Raw genomic sequence first — 25,000 nt, forward strand, 5'->3', positions numbered from 1 at the left:
GCCTTGTGCAGACTTTATCAGCCATAACTAGCCATCTTATGCAGCTGCTCATTAGCTCCTTCAGTTAGTTGAAAGCACATTAAATAAAATTGGCTAAATGTAAGAATTTTTATTTGAAAACATTCTAATTTTAATAAAAACTATCAACTGAATGTGACTAAATAGCAGTTTTGACATGATATATATGTCTTGTGTTGCAGTGATAGTCTCTACTGTAGTTATCATGCTAACCAGCAGGCCCTGGCCCAGCCAGTTGCTGGCAAAGCTTGTGTGTCTCCAAGCTAAACACCGCTAGCTGCACAGCTAACTGAGAAAACTAGGTAAGGGCAGCTACAGCTAGCAGCAGTTAGTGGTTACTCTGGTGATACGCTGCTTCCTTTTTGCTTTGAGTATTTTCATTTGACAGTTGGCCACACTGACTAAACATGCTAGGAAAACTGAATTACATGTGAAACTTAAGGAGCTGGAACAGTTTCAATATTATTCACAAATAAATGCGGTGGGATTTGTATCTGTAAAGCTCGATCTGTATCTGTGCCACTAATTTGCAACTTGTATATCATCATTTGTTCATCAACTTAGTATTTTTCAGTGGAAATATATTTGTGAATTTCCACCTATTTGTGTGGATACTGATACTGCTGTTTAACACAAAATCCACAAATGCAGGGCACAGGTGACTTGTAAAATGTCACTTGACTTGTGTCTTGTAAAACAAAATTCACAAATAAATGCAGAGTGATTTATATCTGTAAATCTGGATCCGTGTCTGAGCCAAACAGATTTGTGTCTGTAATTCTGAATCGGTATCTGAGCCATACGGATTTGTATCTGTAAATCTGGATCCGTGTCTGAGCCAAACAGATTTGTATCCGTAAATCTGATTCTGTGTCTGAGCCAAAGGATTTGTATCTGTAAATCTGAATCTGTATCTACAGAAGCCGAGAACGGCCATGGATTTTTCTTCTTTTTTATGCAGTGTTATCTTGTGATAACGACTTATTATCTGATTATCTCAATATAACAGAGGTTGTTTTCTCCAGCTTTAAGGATACAAATTACTCTGGCACAGATACAGATCCAGCTTTGCAGATACAAATTACTCTGGCACAGATACGGATCCAGCTTTACGGATACAAATCCCGCTGCATTTATTTGTGAATAATATTGAGACTGTTCTAGCTCCATAGAAACTTTGCATTGAACATCTGAAATAAAATTAGATGGACAATTTACATGTAATTAAGATACATTAAGCTGCTGTTTTAGGCAAATTATCTTATTAAGTTATTGAGCTAGAAGTAAAAGGTGCAAGATGTAACACATTTGCTTGGAAACATATAAAACTGAATTAAAATGATCAATAGAATGTAAATGAATGAAAATTTTGGTGCTGTAACATTTATGTATTGTGTTGCAAAGCAAGTTAGGCATGCTAACCAGCTAGCCCAGTCCCAGTTTAAACTCTTGTACTAGCCTGATGCTCTGAGCTCCTAGTCCAGATTGCTAGCTTCATGGCTAACTAGCTAAAGGCAGCTACATATTGCACCTTTAACACGGACTGACTTTTTAATGTATATGGCTGCATACGTCATACTGTGCAAAAAGTGAGACTAAAGCTGCGTTTTCAGGCAAAAAGCCAACATCATCAACAGCTGCAGAAGTAGGGGAATAAAGAAACGGCATTGTTGATCTCTTTCATTAAGCTAATTCGCACAAGATCTGGGCTGTTATTGTTTACTAACATAATAAGAGCTACAATAAATAATCGACTAACCTAACCTTGTTCAACTGCTTAACCTGTGTACAACAAGGCTAGGTTTATGCTTTATTGTTTGTTTTTTAAACAGTTACATGGTCAAACATGTTTCACTTTTTAACTCAACAAGAGCAAAGGCTGTTATCCAAGTTAGCATTACATTCATCATAGACAAATTTAGCTGGAATTTAAACTTCACCAAATCCAGTATAGACCAACTGTTGTTAACATAGCTTTTTGTTAATGCAACTTTGCTTTACACTGAAACGATGCAACATTAAGCTAGTAAGCCTTTCACTAAACACACAGTTAATCCTTTCCTTTACTTTCAACATTGAGTCTGGGGGGAGCTTGATATTGTTTGCTGTTGTTAGAGTTAACCTAATTGAAAAATAATGAACAAATCAGTCAGCGATTAAATGAAACATTAGTTGCAGCCCCAGATTTGTTTCATCTTTTCCGTATGTTAGACTTTGATAGCGGTTCTATCAGATGACATGGCTTCATTAGGTCTATATTGCAGATAGGGACATAACAGTAATGAGAGTCAAGCTCATTATCAAAGCGGTCATTCTTTAATATTTTTTCTGGGGATTGAAGATGCTGAAAATTAAATCATTTCACTTTTTGAAACCATTTAAATCCCTCTGATGGTCCCTTGACTCCACTTTGGAATCCACAGTATTTCCAAACATTGGCACAGTACCTGCAGGCAGCGGTTCAACAGGGACTTACTCTTGTCTGTGGGGCCTCTGCTGTTCCTCCCTGCCTGCCCCTGATCACTTCCATATGGGCTGGAATGAGAGAGAGAAAGGCAATGAAAGGCAGAGAGGAGGCAGAAAGAGACAGATGAGAGCATGAAATGGTTTGAGACTAGTGGCGGGAGGGCGAGTCAGTGGTCTGTTGGAGCCAAATTATAATTTGAGTTTAAAAAGAAGGTGCGAGCAGAAAATTGAAGACATGGTTGCAGGCCGAGGAAAAGAAAGGATGCAGATGTGCCCAGGATGCTCTCCAGAGCTCCTCCATCCTGAAGATGCTTTCTTTCGTCCAAAGCCAGCTACACTCCTCCCTCAAGTCACCCCTCAGTCCCAGTGCACCACTTTGTTTTCTCCTCTCTTGTTCCTTTTCATAGTGGGGACTCCCCTCTGGACTCCACGCCCGAACGTGGAAAAGCTTACTTTAACATTTATGTTTTTATTATTCTGCTTGCATGTTTTCTTTCAGGCAGCTTCATAGGATTTATCATCCTCCCCCAGCATGGAAAAAGGCTGACTCTGGCTTTTCAGAGCAGAGCGTCAGTTTACTGTCGGATGGTTTTAAGCCAAGCTGCAGAGAGCAAGTCAATTGAGGGAAAGAGATGGAGACAGAGAAGTAGGCAGAGAAAAGAAACAGCACTGCAGTGAGTCAGTTACCAATGAACCTATTCTAATCACAGGCCTAAAATTATGTGCACAGGGACGTTGACCTTGTCATCATTTTTTGTGTCTGAAGAGAAGCAGAGGAAATGGAAGAAGTGAATGAGAGCATGGTACCATAATCAGTCTTGTAGCCAGTTGGTTTTAGTGTGATTTAGCAGATTGTAGTGGTGTAGTAGAGGAGGAGGGGTGTTTAAGGTTTTATCCAGTTGAGCTTGCGACTCATCCTTACTTTCATTATCCAATAGTCTAACAGTTGTGTTGTCGATGAACCTGTTTTTGTTGGGTCTATGAAATGTCAGAAGATGAGAAGTGAGAAATGCCAATCAGAGTTTCCCAGAGCCTAATGTAACATCTTCAAATGTCACGTTTTGTCTAATTAACAATCATAACCTCAAAGATATTCAGTTTATTATCTTATGTGAAAGAGTGGCAGCAGTTCGTCTGAGCCTGTACCAAATGTAATTTATTATATATTTTCATGGGACAACACTGTTATTTGCTGTCCCCTTAAAATACTTACATGCTGTATATAAATGTAGTTTCTGGTATGAGCCAGTGTTTTTACAGTATTTGGCCATCTGGGAATGAGACTCAGCAATCAAACAGTATCATGAAGTAGGAGAGATCACATCACAACATTACATGATATTAAACACACATGAGATAGGTGGCATTTCTGTGACCCCCGAATCCCAAAAGAGATTTAGTATTTAATGAAAAATGTTCCCTCCTTGCTAAACACATTTTTGAAGCAGTCTGGTGTAACCACTGCGGTGTGTGGTCTGTACTGTGACAAAACTGAATACTCTGATAGCACAATCACACTGCTCCTCCAGCAGTGGCGCTGATGTGATAAAAATGAAAACATCCTTCATCGCCAGGATTTGTCAGAGTGTTTCTGGCTAACACTATGAATGAGATTGCAGTTGCCCCTTTTTGGTTTGTTTCTATTTTTAGACGAGTTGGATGTCTGGTTATGTAACTTTGGCCTATCAGCAGTGAAGTTAGTCGCAATTTCCATCCGTAGTAGTGTGGATGTGTGGTGAGACAGTACCATCAAAATTCTTTACTAAAATAATAGTTGCACTTGAGGACAGACCTGAATGATTCATCTGATTAATAAATTGCCTCTGCAGGACTGTCTGAGATCCAGTGTGAGCATCGTTCAGCCTCAAGCCTCCTGCTTCTTGTTTATCTCACTGCTCACCTCCGCCCCCTCCTGCACTCCATTGCTCTGCTTCACCCACCCTATCCTGGCAGGATGTGACATCACGGTGGTGAAGCCCCTGGAGCTGTTCTGTTCCTCTTTGAAGTCAGAACCGTTCTTAACTCGGAGCCTCATTAATATTAATGAAGGAGATGAAAATATTCTCATCTCATATCCCACTCTCCATTCCTATTCTCATCAGAGCTGCACATTTGTCTGCTGTGTGTGTGTGTGTGTGTGTGTGTGTGTGTGTGTGTGTGTGTGTGTGTGTGTGTGTGTGTGTGTGTGTGTGTGTGTGTGTGTATATATAAAGACCTTTTAACAAAAAAGTGATGTCCACACATGTCTAACTTGCTTTAAAACATTACTTAAACCAATTTTTCGATTATCAAAATAATCTGTTAGATTTAACAGTTGATAACTAATTAATGTTCTTCTTTAGGGTTGGAATGATTATTCAAACAGTCTATGGTAATATACAGCTGTGTAATGCTCCATATTTACTCACATGTGTTAAGAGATCTGAGCTGTACATGGCTCTTTTGGGATAAACATAGTATGTATAATGTCAACCTACAAACAGCAGACATGTTGATGACCAGAAAGTACAGTGGTGTTGGCTCGGTGGAGAGAGGGGGAGGAAGATAGCAGCTGACATGTTCAATGGGAGCTTTAACAAGGAGATGAGGAGGGTCAACAGCACTGTATTACACCAGTCAAGTACTTAACAAGCAGAAATGCACATTTCACTGGTATCACCTCTGTCTATACAGCTACTTTACTGATATCACTGTCAAAGGGGCAATGCACCAGCACACAATGTACAACAATCTCAGTGAGGACTGTTAATGTAAATGAAAGATAACTGTACACTTTCTTTCCCTGGTAATATATTCTGTGTCTGGCTGAGGGGAAACAAAGAATAAATGTCAGGGTAATTCACCAACAGAAAACAACTGTGTCATGTCAGCTCTAGTCTGTGCTGCACAGATATGTTGTAAGGGGATTTCTCTTCATGTCTCATGCTGTTTTTGTTCTTGAAGTCGCCACATTTTCTTCCTCTCCAAACTCTTTGAGTGGGATTCCTCTGGCTTTTTGCTCTCAGTGCTTTGAAAGCAGTGCAGCACTGGGGCCTTCAGCTGAGTCACACAAACTTCTAATCACTGTCCACAAACATGCAAACCACAGTGCATTCACCACACAAAAATGTACAGTCGAGAAATGTGCATGAGTGTATTGCACATGTATTTCTCAGAGACACAGATGCACTGCGGTGGTTGTGACTGGCTGGTGGATGTGGTCTTTGCAGTGGTCCTGGACTAGAACTTATTCCATGATATGAGAACATGCTGACATCCAATCTGACCAAACCAAGTCACCACAATCTACAAAACATGCAGCAATGGAATCTTTTTCCACTGGGATGTGATTAATTAGAGTTCCCTCTATGATTGGCTGCATGCAATCAAGAGAGCCAGAGCGGGGCTCCGTGAGGCACATTCAAACAGACTGAATCCCTTGTCAGGAGAATTTTCTTGTGTTTCCCCTCTGCTTATTGTAGTCTCACACAAAGATCATTATCTCTGGTGCCAGTAGGAGTTTTGACTAAGACTAAAAAAGAGGAAAACAGCTACTTTGGCTGTGTCTAAGGGTCATGTGTAGTTTCTGTATCGATAACATAGACAACATATGACTTGAGGGGTTTATTGGTAGATCCAGCCTCGCTGTTTTCCCCTTTCTCCAGCCTGTACGCTAAGCTAAACTAACTAGCTATCGTAGTTATCATATTTAACATACAGATATTGGAGTTGTATCAATCCTCTGAAATTAACCACTACCAATTTTTCATTACTTTACATGTTGTTTCACTAAAGCATTTTTTAATAATTAGATACTGGGGTTGTTCCATCCATCCATCATCTGTACATATTCTATGTACGCCGCTTAATCCTCTGCAGGGTCGCGGGGGGGCTGGAGCCTATCCCAGCTGACTTAGGGCGAAGGCAGGGGACACCCTGGACAGGTCGCCAGTCCATCGCAGGGCCACACATAGAGACAAACACTCTCACACACTCTCATTCACACCTACGGACAATTTTAGAATGATCAATTAACCTCAGTATGTTTTTGGACTGTGGGAGGAAGCCGGAGTACCCGGTGAAAACCCACGCTTGCACAGGGAGAACATACAAACTCCACACAGAAAGATCCCAGGCGTCCCAACCGGGACGCGAACCGGCGATCTTCTAGCTGTGAGGCAGCAGTGCTAGCCACAGTAGTGAAAAAATACATCTCCTATTTTCACTTCTTTAGACTCAAGAGATGCTTATGGGAAACATTTTTTGTGGGCCACAGAGCATCATGTGATGATGTATTACAGTTTGGACACTACAGAAACTACATTCAAAGCTTGGCACTCTTCCTGGGAGCTTGGTCTCAGTGTCTCTTTCCTCTCTACTCACAGAGAGCAACAGTAGCTAACGTTTAGTTTACAAATGTATAGAGTCCGCTAATGTAATGTAACAGAAGATCCATGGAACCCATTTAAAATAAATTAGCTGAAGCCCCAGAGTATGGACATCTCCACATGCTGGATGATTTCTGTGTTACCAGATCTTCATTGGTTGAAAGATTTCCTAGTTTTTGATAGAAGATTGGTAAATCTGTGACAAAATATATCTGTCACACACTACAAACCATGGCAACCAACAGCATCAATTAATCATGTATTCAATGTTAAGTCTCAGTATGACAGAACAGGTTGACAAAACAGGCGCAAGAACCAGGCTATAGCAGTACTTCACTTAGGCTGACAAAGAGGAAGTCAGCTAACATATCAAAGCTCAAGTGCAGGAGGGCAGCTTGTTTTACCCTCACAGTGGATGTGCTCTGATGGATTTACTTGTTTACTCAAATGTCACTGAGTTCAAATCTGCAGACCAGTCAGAAAAAGTCAAAGCCTGAACAGCCAACAGTCAAACCAGAAATCTTTTCCTCTTTTTAAATGTCAGCTGTATTTTAGAATCAATTTCAGCTCTACTGTCATATGCAGTATACTGCACATTTATAGCATAAAGATTGTGTCTGCCAAAATCCCCAGTGGAAATCTGTATTTTATGCACATGAAACATGACTGTGGATGGGCTTGTCTTCCACTACTGCCCAGCATGTAGCTACTGCAGCTGCTGCTCTGAGGCTCTGTGAAAAATGAATGGATCTTAGTCAATTTGCCTGGTTTAATAAACATGTATGGTTTAATAATTCCCCTGTAAAACTTCTAAGGTAGAGCAACAACTCATGAATTGCTTATTTTCTCCTCTTTGTTACCAGCTCCTGTTTCCACCCAGTTAGCCACTGAAATGTAAGATATGTGCTGTGGTGTTAACTCTTAATGCAGCATGTTGGAGATTTGTGATAAATAAGCCGCTGCAGAGTGTTAGCACAGGTCAGCTTCTGTTGTCATAATGAAGCACATTAGCAGAGGTGTGAAAGAGTTTGTAAAAGCTGGATGTGTGAGGAGGAGGTGGATACATGTCGTGTGTGTTTGTGTGTGTGTGTGTGTCTGTTTGTGTGCTTAACTTTGCACACAGTCCACACAGGAGATAAACGTTTCAGAGAAGATTCAGCCTTTTTATAGAAAGTTGGTTCAAACCCTGAGCGAGACGCTTGTGAAGTATCTGCAGACTGTTTGCTCTGCTGTGAGTCTGTGTCTGCGCGTGTCTCAGCCTCATTCACACTTGACATTCACAGAAATGTTCCGCTTGTCAGTGTTGGCCCTCATTTTTATGCACTTCCAGCCTCCAAACAGAAAAACACAAGGTGTGTGTCTCAGTGGAGGAGGATCTGTCCTCTCCCCAGCTCTTATCACTCCTTCACTTTTTCTTTTCTCCTCCTCAAGCAATTTCTGACTGTCATTTCCTCCATTTTCAAGGTTGCTGCTTTTTGCCCTTCTTGTCTTTCTCTTCCCCTCCTTCTCTACCCTCAGTGCACTGTGCCTCTCACACATTGTGATATATCTGGGCGCTCTCCCTATTTTACACATAAAGGTCAGTTCGTCAGTTTGTCAGGAGGAGTAATAAACAGCCCGTGAGTACTTCTATGTCGTCTTTTGTGTTTCAAGAGAAGATTGATGTCATCAGGGTTATCTTAGATTAGATAGGATAATGTTTGTCTGAATTCCTGTGTCCAGTATGTCTACTGCCATGGACAAGGATGAAATTTTGATTTGATCTTGAGGTGGGGGGCAAGTATTTTTAATAAAACTCTAACTATTTCAGTTCACTGTGTTTTCTAGTAGTTCTAGTTGCTATTTTTAAGTTTACTGTTCCCTTTTTTGATTTGACTGGTTGTAAAGCATGTAGCAAAACATTATCACCCAATTCTGTGTTTCACCTTGTTAGTCAACTTCAATCCAACTCAGTACCAGTACCACCAATTTTACACTTACTTTTGGAATATATGGTAAACAGACATAGCACCACCCAGTGGTGGGCAGGTCAAGCTGGCAGGAATATCACTGATGGGGAGAAATTGAATAAAATGTCCATAATCCAGTGTAAGTAGTCAAGTAATCAATTTTATTTCAAATGAGTGTAACAGAGAACCACTGTTATTATTAGGCAGTTATATGGAAGAAAATCCTATTTTTGATGTAAATGAAAAGTGAACAAGGGTCAATTTGACCCAAAAACAACAGATAGGTTAACATAATCAACTCATCCAAAGCTTCCAAACACATGTTGTGTTCGATCATTGGCAGAGATAAATTCCAGACAGAGTCCTGTCCAAGGCATCAGCCCTTTCTTGGTATATGTAACAAGCTGCCTCACAAGGAGCTCCACCTGATCAAAAAGACCTCTGACTTCAGGCAGCATGCCTCTCAGGATGTCTGCAGCTTCTGTGCTTGATATGTAGGTGTTCTTTGACTTGAACATTGCGAACTGCACATCCAACATCCTCCCGTTAATCTCTGGATACTGGTCCACAATGGCATCACTTTTTCCAGTTACAAGCACATTCTCCATCTTCTGAAGAACTTCAAGGCTTGTTTGATGAAACTGCAGTCTGAATTGCACATCTGCTGTGTCAAACAGCTTGAAGAACTCCCTTCTTAAGTAATCAACAGAAGTTGCTGGGCCATGTGCTGCAGCTTCACCAGCTAGGCATTTCGGTGGCCTGTGGACACAAGGCATTTCAATTGGGCTGATATTTAGTGAGGTGGCCAGCTCTGTTCTCTGTTCTTTTCTCTTGCAGAGCTGTCTTGACATAATCTACTGCAGCCTGCATGCCTGCAACTGTGATGGTTTGCTTTTGTAATGATTTGTTGAGGCATTCCATTTTGTCAAGAACTTCCAAAGCAAGATGGAGCAGCACTGTGCTCATTTCTGGAATCTATCAAAGAGACCATTTGCCTTCGTAACTGTTTCGGAGCCACTGGTTGAAGCCATCTCCTCCAAACTGAGCAACCCGGCCTCATACTGTTTGAGGACTGAATGAACTGCTGTGACTTGCGCAGTCCACCGAGTAGGACACAGTGGCTTCAGTGTGTCATTTTTTTGTCAAGTTGAAATGCGTTTACACAGTAAAAGCACAGGACTGCATTCACACTATGACTTTAATGAATCCAAGGAAATTCTTTAAACCATTTCTCTTGGAAATGTAAGGTTCTGTTTGCAAGTTTTTGAACTGCTGTTTCTTTTAGATTGGGCTGATATGGTACAGTTATCTGATCTGGCCCTGCTCTTCCATCTTGTGTTCCTTTACTGCCTGAGCATCCACTGACCCCTCGCTGCTGCTGATCCATAACAAAAACATAACAAAAGGTGGAATATCTATGAGCAAATTATAATTTAATTGATTACAATAATGAAACCAAAAATATTGCCAAATAAACTAGTTTATGTTACTCCCTCGCTACTGTGAATTCCTGACTCAGCTCATGAACTCACTGCTTAGTCGCTACTTTTTCTTACCAATAAAATGATACATTTACACATTTACACAGACTTACACCGGCCACAATATAAAACTGTACCTGGCTAGTTTGCTTCTTTCATCTGACAAAATATATAGATGCATGGTGTTTGAACTTTGAAAGCTCTGATACAGATTATCATCACCCTAACATTTGTCACAATGCTTAATCTCATGACTAACATGTTTATTCTTTCAACCTCACCTGTGAGCCTCCAGCCTCTCCTCCTCAACCTCCTCCAGCTTCTCCTCCTCTACCTCTTCCAGCCTCTTCTCCTCCATCTCCTCCAGCTTCTCCCCCTCTACCTCTTCCAGCCTCTTCTCCTCCATCTCCTTCAGCCTCTCCTGCTCTCCCTCCTCCAGCCGCTCGTCCTGTATCTCCTTCTGCATCTCTACGTTCTGTCACCTGGCAAAAATATATTGATGCGTGACATGAACAGTGGGACAGTTTGGGGTGCAACAATACGGTTATAGAGGAAAAAAACTTAGTTTCACAATTATCATGAGTTTGGATGTCACATTTGTAATCCAAGGATTTACAGTATTTTTCCGTAAATCTCTCATTTTTGGTGTTTGTTTTTTTTTAAACAGTTGCTGCCTTTCAACATAAATATAATACATGAAAATAAGTGTATCTCGCATTAAATAACAATAACAATAACTAGAACTACAAGCAGTTATGAACGTGGTCCAAGTCGCGCGGTGGGGACTTGGCCCACATTCATAACTGCTTGCACCGCAGAGCCCACGGAAGTTTGCCCCAAAGGATGACGGGCTCGGGGCAAAAGTAAGGGCACAGGCCAAACAATTGACTCCATTATAGCACCACCTAGTTGAGTACATGTGCAATTTTTGGTATGGGAAAACTGTGTCCAATTCTATATGTACCATATAAATTTCAAAGCTCTCACCGTAATAGTTTGGCTGAAATTAATGTTTGTTTATCTTGTTTTAAGCCTTGTCCACACTGACCAGTCAAGACCACCTTCAAGATATGGCCTCAGGATTGGCCCTACATCATACTGACCAAATTTGGTAAAAATCAGTGTAGCCGTTCAAGAGATATAAACTTCCCATATTTTTAGCACCCCCTAGTGGTCAAAATTCGCCAAATTCGGCTCATCCCTCCCCAGTCTCATGGCAACCAGGGATCTCAAATTTGGTGTTAATAGCATGTAGTTTGACAGAGATATCAAACAGTTTACATTTTTATAGCTAGCTACAGAAATTTGTTTGTTAATAATTTGCGCATTTTTTGACCAAGCAAAATTCTTTTGATAACTTTAGATCAGGTCCAGCTGAAGCGTGTACGTGCCAAGTTTCACGCAGATCAGACAAAATCCCAAGGAGGACTTCGAAAAGTAGGTTTTCAGGTTTTTGCGAAATTTTTTTTTGAATTTTTGAATGTGTGATATACGGTGTGGGAGTTATAAGCAAAAACACGTTAGCCTAGGTTATAGCGCCCCCTGCCTGTGGATATATGTAGTTTTTTGTGTCTGAGGTATGAGCAGGTGTCTGGACCAACCCTCCAAATTGCACCGCCCTCCCTTGCATGGTTTAGCCTGCAGCACCACTTTTAGCGGGAGAAAAATAAAAATGAAAATCTTTACAATTACAATAGGGTTCCTAGCACCACTGGTCCAAGGAAACGCGTCTGCTTGCACACGCATTCCCTCATCCCCTCGCCCCTAACACACCCAATTTACAGTTGCAGATAGATAAGGACTCCTGGGCAACTAGTAGACCGGTGTGCAACCAAGATGGAGTGACAGTGGGGATGGTCAATCACACAAGAAACGGCAGAGCCAATCGAGGAGCTTGTGGGCGGTCTAAACTAAGGGAAACAGGCTTCAGCTTGAGTGGCCGTTTTCCACTTGGTCCTAGTGCTTGACGTGTCTCTTTTTACTATAGCGTAACATTATTTTTGGACTGTAAAAACTGCAGGGGACCAAAACGGCCTTTTGAAAAAGTGTAGGGGACATGTCCCCGTGTCCCCACCTCCCACCCAAATTACATCTGTGGCTATGGATATGACACAGTATTGATGCAAGGACATGATCAGGGTGATATCCTCTACAGGTGTGATGAATTTGGCATAGATGGGAAATAGTATGTTGAATTTATAAGGACTTGATACTTTATAGCATGAAACTGGACCGCATCACGACACCCACCATGTTTGACGTAGGCAAAAGCTTTTGATAACTTTTCATCTTCAAAGTTTAAGGATGATACTGGGTGAATTGGAAGTCTGTCGTGTTCAATCTGTAGGAGGAGTTCATTAAAGTACAAAGCATGGAAATGGATCAAAATGGGGATCAAGTTGTAACTTTGAATCAAAATGGCCAACTTCCTGTTGGAGTTACAGTTTGGTGCCTAGGATGTTTTTTGTGCATCTGGTCTTGACACACATGCATACCAAATGTCATTCATGTATGTGCATCTAGGAGGCAGGGCTTAGATTTGTAATATTACAGGGGGACTTATAGAGTGTCCTGGTAACACCTTCATCAGCTATCATCAGGAGGGCATTGGCAATAATTGTACCAAGTTTTGTGTTAATCTGACCAATTGATTTCGAGATATAAAATTCTTGAATTTAAAGAGTGGCACTTAATGGTAATTGGCCATTTTTTGTACAGAGCCTCAAGGGCTCATGGGAAAGTAGTAACCTGAGTTTCGTGTCATTCAGACACACCAGTGTGGAGATGTGCAACATTTCCTGTTTTGAGGAAAATGTACAGGAAGTTATTATTTAATAACTTGAGAATTCTTTGGAATATCAAAATTATTTTGTTCAAATCAGTAACAATGCCTAGGAGGAGTTGGAAAAGAAAGGTTTGCGACATTTTGCGAATTTGGGACAATTCAGTCAATGCGTGGATATAACGTTTTTGAATGTGCTATAAACTATGTGGGACTTATAAGACAAAATGCACTCTCCTTAATCATAGCAACACCTAGTGGTGGACATTCACGATGACCATGGATTATAAAAATTTTTGGCAGGCCTAATGTGTATTCCAAAACTGTGTCTTTATGTTCAGGCAGTGTTTTTATGTTCAGGCAGTGAAAAATGTGATGATTTGGGACAAAAAAATTGTCAATTGACAATAGGGACCTTGCAGGTTTCCCTGCTCTTACCCTTATAACACACAGAGAAGGAGTGTGATGTCACTCTCTGCTCAGGACGTCTTTACCCAACTATATCTTTACATAGAAAATAGTTTCCTCATATCTAGTGAGGCTGAATATGTATATTGGACCTTTAATCCTGGGGACTTTATGCAGGTTAGGGTTAGGCACGTTAAATTGATATTAATTTTGTTATTGAAAAATGTAAAGAATACTACCCTTAAACACTAAACAGCAAAACACAATAATACTGTATGGTACACTGTTGGGTTTCACAAACCAAATCACACCAAGCAAATCAATGACAGTGTAATCACTTATGTTCAGTTCAGTTCTGAAGGCCCCCCCCTCCCCTTTGAAACACAAGGCACACAACTCTTGTGAACTGACTGTGTAGTTGCGTAGTGACAGACACAAAATGCAGCCAGCCACCCATGGAGCAGATTTCATTAGTTTTGTGCTCAAGGGCTGAAATAGTCTGAACTAAATCTGATATGAACTGTGTCCTTGTGCTTGTATGCACGTAATAGCATTCTGTAGACTGTAGAAAAGGCTGAAGGCCATGTTGATGTGGTGCATCAAAGCCTCTCTCAGGACATGTATTCCCCTTCTGACTGTCTCCACTAATCACAAAGTGGATTATTAGTTATATGTCATTAAGGAATGTGTAAGGATCTGAAGGGATTCATCTGAGTGAACTGCACTCTACGTTTATGGAAAGCCATTCAGACTAATCACAGCACAGATGACATTTTGTTGCTTAATAGAAGAAACAATATGTTGAGAGTGTGATTGTGTAGTGATGACTTCAGTTAAGTGGAAAGTGAAGAACTGTGTTTAAACGTTGAGTAAGAGCTTGCTGATGAGAGAAACTAGTCTGGTGGTAACGTGGTTACATGAAAAGTTTACTTCAACAGGAATCAGTGAGGCAGGAGGCCACCATGGTTTCCACTGAAGTATATTTCTGTAGTGAGGTTCACAGCCATTCATTTCTCTGTCTTTTTGTGTGTTTGTGGCGTGGTCACACTGACCGGAGGAAAGATGTTGCAACGTCCTTTGAATTAAAGCAGTATTCTCTGGCAGAGCAACCTGTACTCTCACTTGACCTGACTGCATACCTGTTGGATCACCATCGTATCTGTAATCACAGTCCAAAACATACTTCTTGCTATTATGACTTTAGAAATACATTCAGTCTGACATGTTTACTTAAAGGTGAAAAGAAAAAAAAATGTAGACATCTGACCTGCAGAGCGTATTGTGTTTCTGTAGGTACTCGGTGTATAATGATTTTTTTGTCCTTTTTGTGTCTCTGTGCTCTTGCAGTGAACAGAGTATCTGCCAGGCGCGAGCTGCCGTCATGGTGTATGATGATGCCAATAAGAAGTGGGTTCCAGCAGGCGGTTCTACGGGCTTCAGCAGAGTCCACATCTACCACCATACGGGCAACAACGCCTTCCGTGTGGTGGGCCGCAAGATCCAGGATCATCAGGTGAGTGGATGAAACTAGTATAGGACATTTCCTGTGAGACCTGTCCCACTCTAAAGACATAAATAACAACAGAATGCAATCATGTGTGAACTCAATCCTTGAGTTCTTGAGCCCATGCAAGAACATCCTCTACACAATCATATGTTTCAGAGATGCCTCAGTCAATGCCAACTCACCCAGAATTCAGAGCATGTTCCTGTTTATGTCATGGATGTTTTGATCCACAGGACCTTGCAAGATTCCTGTAGAAATCATGGTTAAAAATCTCTGTTCTCAAATCCTTTTTTGGCTGTGGATTTTTTAAGTTTGACCCTTGGAGCTCTCATCATTTTTGTGAAGAGATACCTTTATTGATCTAAATACTTGCTGCAGGCTAATCAAATTAATAACAATAATGTATTTTTTTTACCCAAGTAAATCATTTTTCATATTCAAAAGTTCATATCTCCTCTAGTTTTCATGTTGTTCATTCTGTGTAATATTTAAATAATTCTATCACATCCTGAAGTAATTTGGTCCTGCATTAAAAAAATGTCACAGATGTTGCTAAATAAAAATCCACTTTTTAACATGTTCAACTGTATATTTCAATCAAGGATTATTTCCATTTCCTTAAAACATTTTGTGTGAAAGTGTTCATGTTAGGGGGCGACTTATCCAGGGAGTACCCTGCCCTCGCCCTGAGACATGGCTGGGATTGGCTCCAGCAGCAACACCCCGCAACCCCATGGAAAGGGATTAGCGGTTCGGACCATGACATGACAGTGTTCATGTTAATGGCATGTTTAAAAAAAAAAAATCAAAGACATTAAATTATTATTATTTTGTAGGTAGATATTTTGTACTACATTTACTTCAAGGTTTTCTATCTGTGTGATCCCTAAAGAGACTGTTTTAATTGGGTTCAGGAAGTGTGCAAGTTCCAGCTTGTAATGACTTGGTTTATTGCATTCAAGATGACGCCATCTTGTTCTCTATAGACAACATTTTAATCTTAGTTCCTTAGCTCAAGACACATATTATTTCACAATTTCAGACATTTCTGCACTAGTTCCTTTTTTCAACAAAATCCATGACATGAACTGGGAGGGCTTCATGAGTTGGTGTAGAAGGACCCTGAGCATATAAAGGATGTCCCTTTAATACCAATGAGCCTGTGGAATGTTACAAACAGGTTTTTTTGAAACATTCTACAAGTGTCTCGGTTTTATATTGCCCCTGTCCCAACTCGTCTGAAATGTGTTGCTGACATCACATTCAGACTAAGCGTATTTTACAAAAATAAAAGTTGATCCAAGGTAAAACATTGAATAAATTGCCTTTAGACTGTTTTTAATTGAATGTTTGTCAAAAAGGATAAGCAAATTTTCACATTCAGTTTCATTTATTTTTTTCACAGTGTCCTAATTCTAGGGGATATGGAGTTGTAAGTTGCTGGAGAGGAAATTAGCAACCATTGAGATCCTGAAATTATTTTGCTATTTTGCCAAAAGTATTCACTCACCCATCCAAATAATAAAATGGCCACAGGTGTATAAAAGCAAGCACATAGGCATGCAGACTGATTCTACAAATATTTGTGTGCAACAAGTCCAGCCATTAAATGTTCTCACTCCCACATATTCCACAGTCAACTGTCAGTGGTATTATGACAAAGTGGAAGTGATTAGTAATGACAGCAACTCAGCCACGAAGTGGTAAGCCACGTAAAATGACGGAGCAGGGTAGTGTTGTTTTTGGCGGCCTGTTTTAATTTTAGTTTTAGTCTAGTCTTTGTGTAAAACTGTAATTTTAGTTTTTTTAGTTTTAGTCACGTTTATACTCTTTTTAGTCTAGTCAAGTTTCTGCTGACTAAAAGTCTGAGCATTTTAGTCTCATTTTAGTCAGAATTATCCATCACTATTTTCGTATAGTTTTAGTCGACAAAAACTGATGACATTTTAGTCTAGTTTTAGTCAATGACAATTGTACTTAAGTCTCTTTTTAGTAATGCAATTTCTATTTTCTGTGTAACTGTCTTGCATTTGCTATGTAGTACCCTTCTCCCCTCATAGGCCAATGTCATTGGGTAACAGCAGCACACACACACACACACACGCACACAAACAACACACCTCGTGTTATTATTCAATATTATTTTTTCTATTTATTTTCTTTTTTGTTTGTACTTTTATGTATTCCTTGTTTTGTTTTCACACACACACAGCTGGCTGACTGTTAGTTTCATGGAGAAGCGTCCGTCCTCCTGTCAATCCTCCCGACCGTCCTACCGACTCTTCCTCACATTTCTGCACTAAAAACAGCGTCTGTCACCGGCAAAACACATTAACTCACCGAGTGTTGGTGATGAAAATAAATGAGCCCTCCAGACCGAGACTTCGGTGAACTTTCCCCCAGAAATCAGCCTCTGTCCTCGTGAGTGAGTCAAGACAGCGTCCAGTTTACTGATGACGATCATGTAATTATGTAATTTAGAGCGAAAAACGTAACTTTGTCACTTTCCAGGATGTTTGATGGGTCAGTATCTCAATCACTACACATTATAACAGCATCCATATGATTATAAACTGTCCCCAGGTTTAGACTGACAGGGGACACCGGAGGGAACACTGAACCCCGGCTGGCCGGCCATCGGTCCCTTTCTTAGTGCCAGACTTCACTCCGTGTCTTGAGTTGTCGTTAACGTTAAGCCACCGCAGCTGCATCTTCTTAATAATGCCGCGCAGGTGGGGATTAAGGAAGAGACGTCACCTGCGTCTGCGCAGTGCGACCTGATGCAGCACCTGAACTGAGACTCAGGAAACAGAAATATTGCAAAATAGTAATAATAGTGAGATGAAATAACGTTATTACATTTTGTCTCGTCTCATTTTGGTCAACGAAAATGAAGAGACACTTTAGCAGAGTTTTTATTTTGTAAACCACATTTAGTCCCGTTTTTATTCGTCAACAACACTGCATTATATATTTGATTATAGTTTTCGTCACATGACCACCACTCAACATAAACACAACAAATGCAAAAACATTTTAACTCTGTACTGGATTGCTTATCTGTGTATCTGTGTGCTGTATCTGCTTTCCCCCAGTGAGGCGTCAGTCTTCTTGGGAGGGAACAGGGAACCTAACCTTTTAAGCACTTTTGCCAGAAGGGGGTCCAGGATGTGGGTAGCTGGTTTTGAGGATGAGACATATTCTGTCTTTCCTCAGGTTAGATGTGTTGCCCTGGCCAGCTGTGTAACCACACTTAGGATCTGTTAGTAAGGGCTGTGAGAAAAGACTGTATGTTGTTTCAGTTTCAGTTCACTACTGATCTGATTGACTATGAGTTGAACAAGCTTCAGGGGTCTCTATATCTTTCTATACTCTGAATTACTCAGTCTGTTACCCAAACAGAATGACACAGCTCGTTACGCATTGTGTATTATCTGTATTATCTGGCTTACATCTTCTATTTTCTAAACAACTGTAACTTTTGTCTGACACTGGAATTTTGTATTATCCTTCCACAATTAATCCTGATTACTGATACTGACCAAATGATTTTCAAACGATGGTCAAATTGTGCCCTTATCAGCTCATTTACGGTGGGCACTTTTAAAGGAAATACTGTGTTAGAGTTACAGCAGCTCAAGTCCTGCTCACATTTAATGGCTGCTTGTTTTATTACCCAGTCCATCAACAATAAAAGAATGCTAATGTGCATCCCTTTCTGCCTGCCAGAGAGACATTATAATAACCACAGAAACTTACATTAAATTATTTCTTGCTGGGTTAAAATACATTTTGCTGTTTTGTTTTCTGTATACTGGCAGATTGGTTACAGGCTTTATTTCTAGAAGTGTTGTGAATTGGCCAAGGCAATATTGGTTCTCTCAGGTGAAAATATGACCTGTTCGAACAGAGCTGGCCCTGGGCATAGGCAGTATAGGCAAATGGGTTGCTGTCATCCACGAGGGGTGCCAAAAATGGGGTTAGAAAAAAAAATAATAATAAAAAATTAAAATAAAAGATATATTTTTTTTTTTACCAGTGCCATGACTACCACTACTATTACTATTATTTCGAAGTATTACTTAAGCCCACAGCAACATAACGTTATAGCAAAAACTATTAAATAATGGAGAGGCCTTTTTTATTGAGTTCCTGGCTCATTGCACTGTACCTGTCCTCTGTGAGGGGGGCAGGTCGAGAGGCCAGCTGCCCGAATCTGACTAGATGGAGACCCCAAGACCAAGAGAGAGATTTACTGACAGTGTTGCCAGATTGGGTAGTTTTCCACATGAAAAAATTACATTGGGCGGGTGAATAAAACTTGGGCTGCCTTTGTCCACATTTGGCGAGTTTTTAATATTGTGAAAACGGTACTCTCTCTCTCTCTCTCTCTCTCTCTCTCTCTGTCTCTCTCTCTCTAAAATAATTAGCATTTATTATTATTTAACATTTATTGCAACAACCCTTGAGGTATCTGAACATTTATAAACTGTTAAACTAAGTCACGGTACCTGTTATGGACCATAGTAACAACGTAAAGATGTTCAATGAGGATCCACTCAATGGTTTTCAATCAGAGCATATCCTTCCTTCAGAAACACTCTCTTCCCCTTCTTCCTGACCTCCTGGACCAGCGAACACAGCGTACAGCGAGCCTCCTGATCTTCTCTGGAGAAGTCTTCTCTGAAGCGAATATGAATCTCACTAAACATTCGCGCCTCCTTCAATTTTTTCCAGACTTCATTCCGTACGGTTTTCATCCCGAACTGGATGACGATTGCCCTTGGCGTATTATTAGAGGCGGCCGCGGTGTTATGTTTACCAGGCGGTGGACCGTGTCCACGGTGTCTCGCTGCCGGTCCACAGATAGGGGCACAACTGAGAATCCCGATGACGATTTCTCTTGTGTTTTCTCCATCCTTTTCTGGTAGACCAGTCAGTCTCAGGTTCCATCTCCGTTTGTGACGAGCCTGTTCCTCGGTTGCAGTTTTAAGTGTGCTGTTTCCTTTTTTGAGCTCGTCAATCTTTTTCTTGAGCAGAATAATTTCTTGTTTGTTTTCTCTTGTGGCTGTAGTATTAGCTTTGATGCGCTTGTCAAGTTGTTGTTTTAACAGTTCCGTCTGTTCATCCACATTCCAGTCAGAGCCTGAACTGCATGGAGAATGGCCTATTTCACTGTTGTCAATCTCTTTCATTTTCTTGGGGTTTGAGTTGGGTTAATCCTGGGGTAAAATCCCAGTGGAGGCCTTGGGTTGCTGCGCAAACGCTCACTATCCTGGGACAAAACGATACTTTTCCAACAGAGCCTGCAAAAAGCTGCCTCTCACTCCGCCATCTTCGCAGCTCCGCGAGCTCCACATACGTCATGGTTCACTTCCATCAATATATGGCACAGACGAATGCGACGTTCACAGGCTGTAAATTGACGTTAACTGCCAAAAATCAGGGAGATTTCCAGGCGTTTACAAGGACGAAAATCCCACTTTTCATGCAGTTATAATTCCGCTCTGATCGCTGTCTGCGGCAGCGAGTAACAGCAGCTCTCGGGCAGCCAGGACTAGTGGGTTTGGTCAAATGGTTGTGATTGGCTTGATGGCTTGTCAATCAATCTAACTTGACCAATGGGTTTTCATGTATACTCACTGTACTGAGGCGCACTCCATTTTAGTACACTGGTACACCGCGATAAGTGGGGGGATGAAGTTAACTTGTTGTTCACCGGTGTGACGCTACTGCGTGCGAATCAAGGGGGATTTAAAAGTGAATATACACAGTGCTGACTGAAAAATAAGTGGGTACGCCATATACCCGCATATACCCTGGACAACACCAGTGGGAACCAGTGACCTTCTGATAACAAGATGCTGGCTGGACCCCCTGAGCAACATCAACTCAGTGTTTTTAAAATACATTTGAAAATGCATTAGATTATTTATATCATTACTAATCTAAAGTTTGTTTCCTCTTATCTTCTTTTCTTTTTTCCCGCTTGCACATCATGGACTTCTTCAGGTGGTGATAAACTGTGCCATTCCCAAGGGCCTCAAGTACAACCAAGCCACGCAGACCTTCCACCAGTGGCGTGATGCCCGACAGGTCTATGGCCTTAACTTTGGCAGCAAGGAGGATGCCAATGTATTTGCCAGTGCCATGATGCATGCCTTGGAGGTGCTCAACTCCCAGGACACAGGTAGCTTTTCTTCATCCATGTTCTTGGGGTTTGTTTGACACAAGCAAACAAGCTGATTGTCACCACACCTTGGTATTACTTTACTGGCAGGTGAAAGAGGGCTTGTGTGTGTGTGTGTGTGTGTGTGTGTGTGTGTGTGTGTGTGTGTGTGTGTGTGTGTGTGTGTGTGTGTGACTTTGTCTGTGTCTGTGTGTGCATTTTCACCTTTATTAGACAGCAGAAAGTAGATGGATGATTGGAATTAGACCAGGCATGTTACAGGTATGTGGTATTTGCCCACTGTAGTTTTACACATGTACATGGGACAGTTCAAACCTCAGCGCTGAATTACCATTACATATAAAGTGCACTGCTGACATCTTTTTTTCTTGATTTCTTACCCCTTCTTATCATCAGTTTCAAGCAGTTGGTCCCACAATGTCAGACCTCATCTTGTCAAGCACACTGGGATAAAGAGTCTGTCCATGTGAGATTTTGAAAAAAAATCGCCACTTGTAATGGCTTTGACATTATTGTCCTTCATGGAAGAAGGTTCAGGAAAAGGAAAAATACTCATTTGGTTTTTATTACCACAAACTGTACAGCTACGGTTTGTGGTCGTAGCACCACAGATATTGTAAGTGAGCTCCACTTACTGAGAATATCAGCTGTTTGTAATCACATTAAGCCAAATTAAATTTATAGAGACATAAACATCCGGTCATTTTGTATTACAGGCTCATTTAGATTTTCTGGTCAGCACTTAATTCAGAATATCCAGCTATCCTATTCTACAAGCTTTATTTGGCTTGTGTTACCTTGAGAGAATAAAAGACAAGTAGAGATTAGAATAGAGGTTTCAACAAATCAGCTTGGGGCTTTAACACCAAACTTCTGGGGGATTTAAATGTACCTACTAATGGAGTATTAAAATAAACCAGCTGCTTTAGTTTAGACCAGTAATATTAAAATAAAGGTAAACTTCCCAGGCTTCATGGTAAGTCTCTGTGCAGGAGGTACGAAACCGCCTGAGACAGGAAGCTCTACTGCAGGATCATTATTTTCAAAATACAGTATAACCAAAGACATATGTCATAAATAAAAATGTTTTGACGGAAACTTGAGTTACTAATGGCTGTACCAGAGACAGTGAATAGAGTGAAATGTCTCAGTTCATCACAGGAAGCTGACCACAAATAAAATGATAGATGGCTTCTGGTAACTGGGTTAGTTAATGGGTATTTAAATGAGCGTGATAGGTGCTTACATCTGCCAGTCAGAGTTCATTATTAAACTGGTAATTGACCATAAACTGAAGCATAAAAAGGACGAACTTACTGCAGGAGGCTGCTCATTCTCACACATAGGATCCTTCACAGCACAAACACACACTGTATGCATAGTCACACAGCTCAGTCTAGTTACATTGCACTCAGTGGTACACAACGACCTTGGTCTTCTGAAACATGAACTCATTACGTTGCTCCTTCCTCTGGTTGTGTATCTGCATTTGCTTGACCGCTGGAAGGGATGAGAGAAGAGATTGGAAGGGAGGGGGAACATTGTTTCCCAGATTAGTGCCGCTCTTCAGTGGGTGTTTGTGCTACGGTTTAGATTCCCAAAGTGAAGAGTAATCTTCAGCTACCACATTGAGGCAGAACTTGCTGCTGAGTTCTCTCCTCGTCTACTCTTTGTTCCCTATTTTCTGTTTTCCTCCCCTTCGTCTTAATCCAGTGAAGGCGAAGTGAAGTAATTGCAGCCTCCTTCTGTCTGTATGATCTCAGCATCCAGATGCTGCACCCCATGACCTGTCATGGCCCACACCCTCCCCTCTCCCCCCAGTTGTACTATTCCCTATTCTCCCTAAACCATGCCTCTCATCACACTCTAATCCCATCCGCTAATTAATCTGATAGTGATGTGCTTTGTTATACTAATAGTGCCGAGAGAGAGAGAGAGAGAGAGAGAGAGAGAGAGAGAGAGAGAGAATCACAAATCGATCTCTTCTGTGATGCTGCTGTGTTGGTTCCTGACGTGTGTCTGTGTCACTTTGTATTTCAATCCGTTGCCTGAAAAAAACTGTACACTGAAAGAAGTGTTAGACTTTCAAAATAAAGCTTGCTGAAAACATTTGATTTACTTATTTATTTATTTTTTGGACATGTGGGAAAGGACTTTCATCATCATGATTACAACAACAAGATTGTGGTTATTGCTGTGAAACAGTTGTAGTCTGGTAAGGTTTGGGTTTAGCGTAAATGTTTAAGATCAACGTTTGGGTTAAAGTAAGTCTATGAGTTAACTCAGTTATGTATTGTAATTCAAAAATAATCTCCTGGTTGCTCCCTGATCTCCTTTTTTTCTTCTCCAACTCTTCCATTTTTTTTTTTACCTCACTTGATCTCCCCCAGCTCTCTCTCTCTCTCTCTGTAACTGTCTAATTCACACCCATTTGCCGTCCTTCCGTCATTCCTTGTGTCCTTCCCCTCGTGCAGCACCGCAGTCATCTGCATAGAGAAGCCAGAGGAAGGCGACAGGGTTTCCCCTTTCACCCCTCTGTTTTGCTATCGTATTTCTGTCCTGACAGCTGCTTTCAGTGGCGCCTATTCCGATTGCTGTCATATGTGTACCTGACAATCTTCCCGACACATGGGGGTTCACCCTCCATCACTCACCCAGTGGGTGCCTAAACTCCTGCCACATAAATGAGCACCACATCAGATTACTAATTTTAGACCTCTGCGGAAGCTTTTAATGTTTTAGCTGTCATGTGACCTTTTCTGACTCAATGCCAACATCTTGACTATATTACATTGACATGCTCCATATTAGGAAAATATGGAAGCTGCCATGTGTTAGACTTGCATTGTGGTTCTCTCACTAACACATGAACATATGTTGATTTACAGCATCTGGGTGTAAAAAGTGCTTTATACTGGCTTCTGAAGCTTTTATCTAAAGTGCTTCAAAGTAACTGTAAATGTTAGTGACTTAATGTAGACAGTGTTCACACTCTGCAGGACGAGCTCAATAATCAATGCTGGCATAAATTGTAAGGTACCCAACTACAGTCAGCTGAGGACGGTTAAATGGAACAAGACGTAGTGCAGGATGAGCCACATTTACAGTAACTGCTCTTTCCAGGCCTGATTTACGTTGTGTTGTTTGCCTGCTCTTTACTCTTGGTGAGTCTCTCCTCCTATCCTCGGCCTGAGAGCAAACTGAACAACTTTTACACATTTATAAGACTTATTTTATAGCTAGCTACAGAAAAAAGTAGAAGTTTGTTATTTCTGTGTTGTTGGTGTGTGTTTGACACAGAAAACAAGCTGTCACCACACATGAGAATTACTTGTGTGCATGTACATGCATGTGTGCGTGCACTCATCTATGCTTGAGGGAATGTATAAGCCATTGAACGAAGCACAGAATACTTTCCACCTTAGGGAAGTGAGAGGATGTGGCCACTGCTGACATGTGAAGGACCTACACACTCTTAGCTCTTATAAGTCTCTTATAGTGTGTGTAAAAAGACTTTTGGCACAACACAGTGTCTTCGTCTGACTCGGGGTAAGGTGACGTTGTTTCAGAGCTCTGAGCTTACACACAGACACACGGAGATCCACTTGCACACACAGTGTTTATCGCTGTTTCTCTTTTCTCCTAAAAAGGCTAAAACAGAGCAGGATAGGGGGCCAGTAATCTGCTCTGATCAGTTCAGGACAGGGAGGTAGAGAGAGAAGAGAGCTTAGGTGAAGAGCAGGAAGAGTCACAGATGGAAAGGTGGAATGAGCTGTGGGAGGTAGAAAAGGTAGAAGTGGAGTGATGGATAGATAGATAGATAAATGTGACA

General features: G+C 41.1%; 1 protein-coding gene across 5 annotated transcripts in view; it reads left to right on the top strand.

Annotated features, from left to right (window-relative positions):
- Positions 1–25,000, top strand: part of enah (ENAH actin regulator) — a 182,133-nt gene that overhangs the window by 88,380 nt on the left and 68,753 nt on the right. For all 5 annotated transcript variants that reach the window (XM_037086591.1, XM_037086590.1, XM_037086589.1 and 2 more), the window contains exons 2-3: positions 14,819–14,984; positions 20,991–21,168. In XM_037086591.1, coding sequence (XP_036942486.1) covers positions 14,819–14,984; positions 20,991–21,168 — 344 coding nt within the window. The remainder of the gene's footprint in view (positions 1–14,818; positions 14,985–20,990; positions 21,169–25,000) is intronic.

Source organism: Acanthopagrus latus, chromosome 22 (assembly GCF_904848185.1).
Source record: "Acanthopagrus latus isolate v.2019 chromosome 22, fAcaLat1.1, whole genome shotgun sequence".
In the NCBI taxonomy this organism is placed as follows: domain Eukaryota; kingdom Metazoa; phylum Chordata; class Actinopteri; order Spariformes; family Sparidae; genus Acanthopagrus; species Acanthopagrus latus.